This window comes from Lissotriton vulgaris, chromosome 5, assembly GCF_964263255.1.
Source record: "Lissotriton vulgaris chromosome 5, aLisVul1.2, whole genome shotgun sequence".
Lineage (NCBI taxonomy): Eukaryota > Metazoa > Chordata > Amphibia > Caudata > Salamandridae > Lissotriton > Lissotriton vulgaris.
This window is the reverse complement of record NC_141693.1, coordinates 1,959,584,041-1,959,590,137: the sequence shown is the minus strand read 5'-3', so window position 1 is coordinate 1,959,590,137 and position 6,097 is coordinate 1,959,584,041. Positions and strand designations below refer to the sequence as shown.

The window sequence follows — 6,097 nt, the reverse complement described above, 5'->3', positions numbered from 1 at the left end:
GGACTGTGGACCGCCAGAGTGTACTCAGCTCCGTGAAAGCCTGGGTCGGCTTGATCCACTTGTAATTGTTGCCTTCCTTGTCCGTGCTGTTGAAGATGAGCGACTAGCTTCAGTCTCTCTAGCTTCCGCTTCCTTCACACCCTGACCTCAGCCCTCAACCGCTCCTCAGCCTTTTGACTGTTTGCGCAACAGAAATACCATATATATGCTTACATGCATACCCTGATGGGCCAAGGGTGTCTCCCTTGCAAAGTTTGCAGACAGATTTTTTTTTTAATTAAAAGAACCTAAAACTCGTAGTGAGCATCAAGCAGAGTAGCAAAGCCGAGGCGAAGGACAAAGGATGCCGCCTGCAGCCGGGGGGAGCATGCGGCTCACAACGGCGGCCCTGAAGTTCGCGCTGTGCGTTGCAGAGCTCGGTAGGATCGATTCGCTGCACACATTTTATCTCACTCTGTCCATCTGGCACACTCTTGGCTTGACTGACAAAGCTCTTTGCACCCGTACGATCAACTTACACCCGCAAATACCCTTTATTACAGACGTAAAGCGACTTTTGCCATTCACAGTATGTGGTGTAACACTGCTAAAAACAAATTAATCATGCATGCATACTTTTTCATGTATTTAAGTCTTCTACCGGGAGCGGGGATTGGGAGATCCAGGGCGCCCTGGCGAAACAAAATGTGCACCCCTCACCCCATCACATTTCTTCTCCTTACTTGACTATGTACTGAAAAATTAGGAGGAGCAAGAGGGGGTTGTGGGGCAACATTAACGCTATGTAATAAACGCAAAAACCAGTAGCGTTCAGGATGGTTCCTGCTGAAGGCCGACCCTGAATCTGCCCTTAAAATCCGGGATTCCCGACAGACCTACTTGGGTGTCTGTATTCACAGTTGTTTGCTTGAACCTTTCTTACAAAGGTCGGAGTAGCTCAGATTCCAGTTTACAAATGGAAAGAAAACACCCTAAACTAGGCTTTGGAGGTTTCTATTTCTATTTCTATTTAGGGGGTTTTATAGAGCGCTTGGTGACGCACAGCGGCGTGTCCCCGCGCTAAGGAGCTAATACCTGCCAGAACTTACAAATACAGAAAAACTACTGTGTGAATAAAGCAGTCTTCAGCTTGGCTCTAAAGATTGTTTCTGAAGGTTCTAATCGCAGCGCCATAGGTAACTTGTTCCATCTGGATGCTGCGAGGTGCAGGAAAACAGATTTTTCATCGTTGGAAAAAAAATGGACTGTTCAATCCCACCCAGACACATTTTTCGCATTTGTAATTGTGAATTTCTTTACTAAGAATTCACGATCCTTCACTGCCACCCTTTCCCGGGGTACTCTGTGCAACCTTTAAGAATTCGCGATTTCGTCAGTCTGCGTCCAGGCTTTGTTTAAATGGGTACTTGTTGTGAGTGGGGCCTCTGTGCCTTTCACCGTGGGTGTGTCTGTATATTCATCAACACTGTAAGTCACGGGATATCAGGAGGCATTTCTAAAACTAGGCCTTATTGTGGCGAAGTTAAAAAGATGCATTTGACAGAAATGAGGCATGAGTGGAAATGCAGTATGGACTGGTGACAAGATTTGAGGGCGTGCATGGATGGCAATGTGTTTATATGCACGTTCTGGTCGTCAGGGTTGAGGACTGTGAAAGATTGGTTATTTGTAGGTAATCTGCACAACAGCAATGTTCAGTCTGGATGTTAGCTATGTTATAATGTAAAAAAAATGAACTTTCCTTCTAGCACTAAACTGAAAGTCCAGTGTCGGGCACCGCGTAAAGGAATTGTATTTAGATGGCTGTCATTCATTTTGTCATGCCATGCGTTGTCTCTTGCCCCAAGGTTTATTACACAATTTAATAAAACATGTTTTGTTAAAAAGAATAAAAAAACACCACAAACATATTCCCACAGTTCAAATTCCTCCCACTTAATTTGCTTCCTTTTTTTGTTACGTTTGTGAATTTGAAAAGCTTCCAAAATGAGTGCATTGCTGCATGAGTTTTAACAACTACCACCCTCCAACTCAATCTCCAGATCGTCCAGCTTGCCTTTGTGAGCATGGGCGTAGGAACTGTGGGGGACGAGGAGGATATATCCCCCCAGATTTTAGAGTGGGGGGAACACGGGGGACAAGACTGGGGGGACGAGGGGATAAATCATTTCCCCCTCTCCTTTCTGTATTCACAGGGCCATTTGCGCGCGAAAGCGCTTTGTACAATGGCCCTGCCCAGGCTGTAATTGACCTATGACGTGCCCCCAGTTATAGGGTGACCAGATTCTCAAAACAAAAAACGGGGACAGGTCATAGACATAGAAGTAGGACTACTGTTTGCAGTAACCATCGACATAAAAGTAGGACAAGTTCAAAACTGTCATAGACATAGAAAAAGGACTACAATGACAGCTCCCTCCACCGACGGAGATGAAGCATTACAGACGACAAATCAGAGGTCTTTTATTACTACTTGCAAGTCCCTTTGTGACTACCAAAATTCATAAACTTTTGGCCTAAGGTTACCATTGTGAATCATGCCCAAAGTACTGACGCTGTTCAGACCAAGTACAAATCAGCTTGAAGTGCATATTGTCACTGCACTCTAGCACTAAGCAGTGAGCCCGCTCGTGTGGACCTCCCCATTCTGCTTGCTTACAAGGCCAAACTCAAGTTGAATTTGGGCAGGAGAGGTGTGGCGAGGCAAACGGAAGGGCTGCCTGTAGATCTTAAGAATGTACAGAATGAGTGATTCCATTGTATTGCCTCTTGGCCACACACACACACACGAGTCACACCCACGCACAGACTTGCACATAGCGGCCATCAGTGAAACGTACACACAACATGCATGGCACAGCACCTTTCACAGGCCGGCTGATGTAACCTGATTTCTCTGTGCTGGCCTAGATACTCACTTGACACTGCTTACTAATGCCACTACACATGATCAATCATCTCCCACATAATTTCTTATTAGTAGCGTAAGGCTGTCGGCCGCGCGGGATCTGACCAAGTAAGTGTGTGCATAAGCATCACAGGGCCCGAGGCTGGCTTGCCCAAAATGCTAGGAGAGGCGTGCTCCAGTCTGCCCCGGTCAGTTTTCACTTGACTTCACTGTGGTGCGCCAACAGCCCAACTGGGCTTTAGTTGGATGATAGGTAATTAAATTAAGAGCTTACAAGATGCTTGTAGGTGTCTCGCGAAGGTGGTGCCTGTGTATGTGAAGGCGGCTGATACCCAGATGTATACCTGTGGTACATGACTGCTAGCTAAACTGAAGATGAAGTGCATTAAAAACACACTAATTATTGGAGCGTGTGGGTGGGAAATAGAGCAGGACGTTTATTTTGTATATTAACTCATTTGTGCTGAGCGGCCTCAAGTTAAACAGGCCATTCCTTAAAGAACTTTGAAACAAATGTCTAAGTGTTGCGAGAGACTCGTTTTTAAAATTATAAAAACTACAGCGCACTAGCAGTTTGCTATACTTGAGACTTCCCTGCGCCTCCAGGTGCTTTGCTTCAGCTGAAACTTTTTTTGTTTCTCAAATGTAATTTATTGTAATATATTTCCCTCTCTTCATTGCTTGATTTTGCTCGCTAAAAAGTGTCACTCATAATTACATTGAAAATATGAAAATGTTACACATATCAATATAAAACCTTGGCTGCCATGGCTGCTTAGTCCTGCTCGCTAAGGACTACCGTCCGATTTTCGGAAAATTAGTGTTTGCAAAGTCTAATTCGGCCGGGACATTTCAGATGAAGATATTAAACAACATTAGGGCAAGCATTTAACCCTGGTTCAAGTCATTTATACCTTCACTTTCCATCACCAAGGTTGATCCTAACACGTAGGTGGCGCTGCGTTGTACAAAGAGAAGGGAAATCCTGGGAGAAAGGCTCTCTCTTCAAAGGATTTCCCTTCCTGCTACAACGCTCAGCTCACCTACGTGACATCACGTTAAGAAAAGAGAGCATGCGAGCGTCTGCTCAACCGAAACACCAATAAAAAACCGGGACATTTCTATGTTTACCCCGGACACGGTTTAAAAACCCGGACATTTCACTGACTTGGAGAAAAGTGTCGGGACACCGGGACATTTCTCCAAAAACGGGGACCGTCCGGGGAAAACCGGGACGTCTGGTCACCCTACCCAGTTACCTGTGATCAGGCTGCACGCCTGATGGTGCTAAAAGGGATTTAGCCACCCCACCCATCGTCATCGTGTGTCTCAGCCCGGGCTGGTTGACTTGCTCGGCAGGGCAGTGTCTGGAGTCTTATCTCCAGAGCGCCCGATTTTTTCACAGTTCTTTTAAAGACCATTTACATCCCGCTTGGAACTGGTTAAGGAGGCTTTGTTGTTTTGTTAACTGGTTCGTAACCCGTGTCTCCACTCAGCCTATTTCTGTACTTTGTATTTAGTTTTCACTGCCACAGTGGGAGAAAGCATTCAGTGAAAAGGCATCTCACAAGTAGGAATGCCACCCTTCCCAAAAAAAACGGACATTTGTTGTTATTCTTCTATAAGAGTCTGCAAGAGAACTTTAATAATATATTGTTACTTAATTTTCTTTTTTGTTGTCATTTAGTCTTTAATGTTGGTTTCCCAGAGCTATGACATGCTGCTTTATTGGAATCTTTTAAACCTGAATAACTATTTTCCTTTGGGGACATTCATTTCTAAGCGTTGAATGCACAATGTAACTGTTTTACAAATGTACGAGCTTTTGTTGCACTTGCATCATTGCGTAGCATTAAAATCAGTGGTGTTCAACTGTTGAAGTGCCTGCTCTTCCACATGAAAACTGCTGCCACATTTTATGTTGGGGATCAGTGCCTTATAGACAATCCAGTTTAGCCACGGTAAGGGCATTCTCTCTGGGATTTACAGCTTGGAGTCCATGCCCAGAATAATGAACCTCTGGCAATACCCAAATCATTTGAAATGCTGTAGGATAACTCATCAGAGTCAAACTTTGTGATGGGGGAGCTTGAGAAACTTGACACCTTCTGCAATTATATGAGCTAGAATCAGAATCATTTCTTTTTTTGTTGAACTCTGCTAAAGTTAGTATTTTATAACTTCAGCATGTTGGTGTAATTGTATGTGTGAGCACTGTAACAGTTCTACAAAACCAGAAAATATTTTGTGGTGCAGGTATAAACTTGTAATACATTCTTCATTGTTACAAGTTTGATTACTTTCAGTTATGTGCAGCACGTGTTATAAAGCTGATATCTGTTGCCAGCAAGGCTTGCGTTTTGTAAATTCAAAGGGGGAAAACATTGTAGATCAAAGATTTTCCTGGGCTGCAGCGGGGCAGATGTGAACCTGAAACCATTTTTTTGTAGTTTACTACAGAGGTGACCAGTCAGTCAGTAAGAAAACTTTATTTGGTTAATTACAACCTTAAAAGTATACCCTATACATAAAATTACTGTTAAAACTTGAACAAGATCATATTAAAAACATGGCATTTGTACTTCCCGTAAAATAGTACATTCCTTCGTACTAAATACAAAAATACCCCTAGGGGTAATTAAGTCAGGTGACCATATTGCAATTGATGCTAGAACTCCTGTTCTGCTTTGCAGTTTTCTGCTGCAGGGGCTACAGCGTCTGGAACTGACTAGAGTGCCTGTAACAGGTCGGAGACCAAGAGACTATTTCTATGGAACTCAGCGTAACAGAGTGAATGATTTTGCTGATTCAGTGAAGGCAGTGTATATATAAAGTTGTATGCAGGCTCGACTGTGGCACAGAGTGGAGAGAAGGTCCCACCCCCAACCTGGCACAGCGAACAGAGGAAAGGATGGCAAACTGAACAGAACATAGGTGAGCAGGGTATGGTCCTGAGATAGGGCAGAGGAAACGGGCAAAAGGAGTACTTGATTGTGGCTGGCCAGTGCGAAAGATGCTGTAAATAAACCTTTTGATTCCTCCTACTGGCTCCCACTTCCAGGTTAAGAGAACCCCTGGCATAGGGATTGGAGGTCACACCTGAAGCTGCTTTCATAAGATATACAAGTTTAGTAATTTCCATGGGGCAAGAAGGCAGCACTCCCCACTTAGCACTTAGCACTGGTACTT

At 44.2% G+C, this 6,097-nt stretch overlaps 1 protein-coding gene across 1 annotated transcript in view; it reads left to right on the top strand.

The window, feature by feature from the left end:
* Window positions 1-308: 308 nt before the first annotated feature.
* The window catches only part of LOC147717872 (uncharacterized), a 203,770-nt gene continuing 197,981 nt past the window's right edge, over window positions 309-6,097 (top strand). The window contains exon 1 of the mRNA XM_086920579.1: window positions 309-419. Coding sequence (XP_086776705.1) covers window positions 344-419 — 76 coding nt within the window. The 5' untranslated portion in view covers window positions 309-343. The remainder of the gene's footprint in view (window positions 420-6,097) is intronic.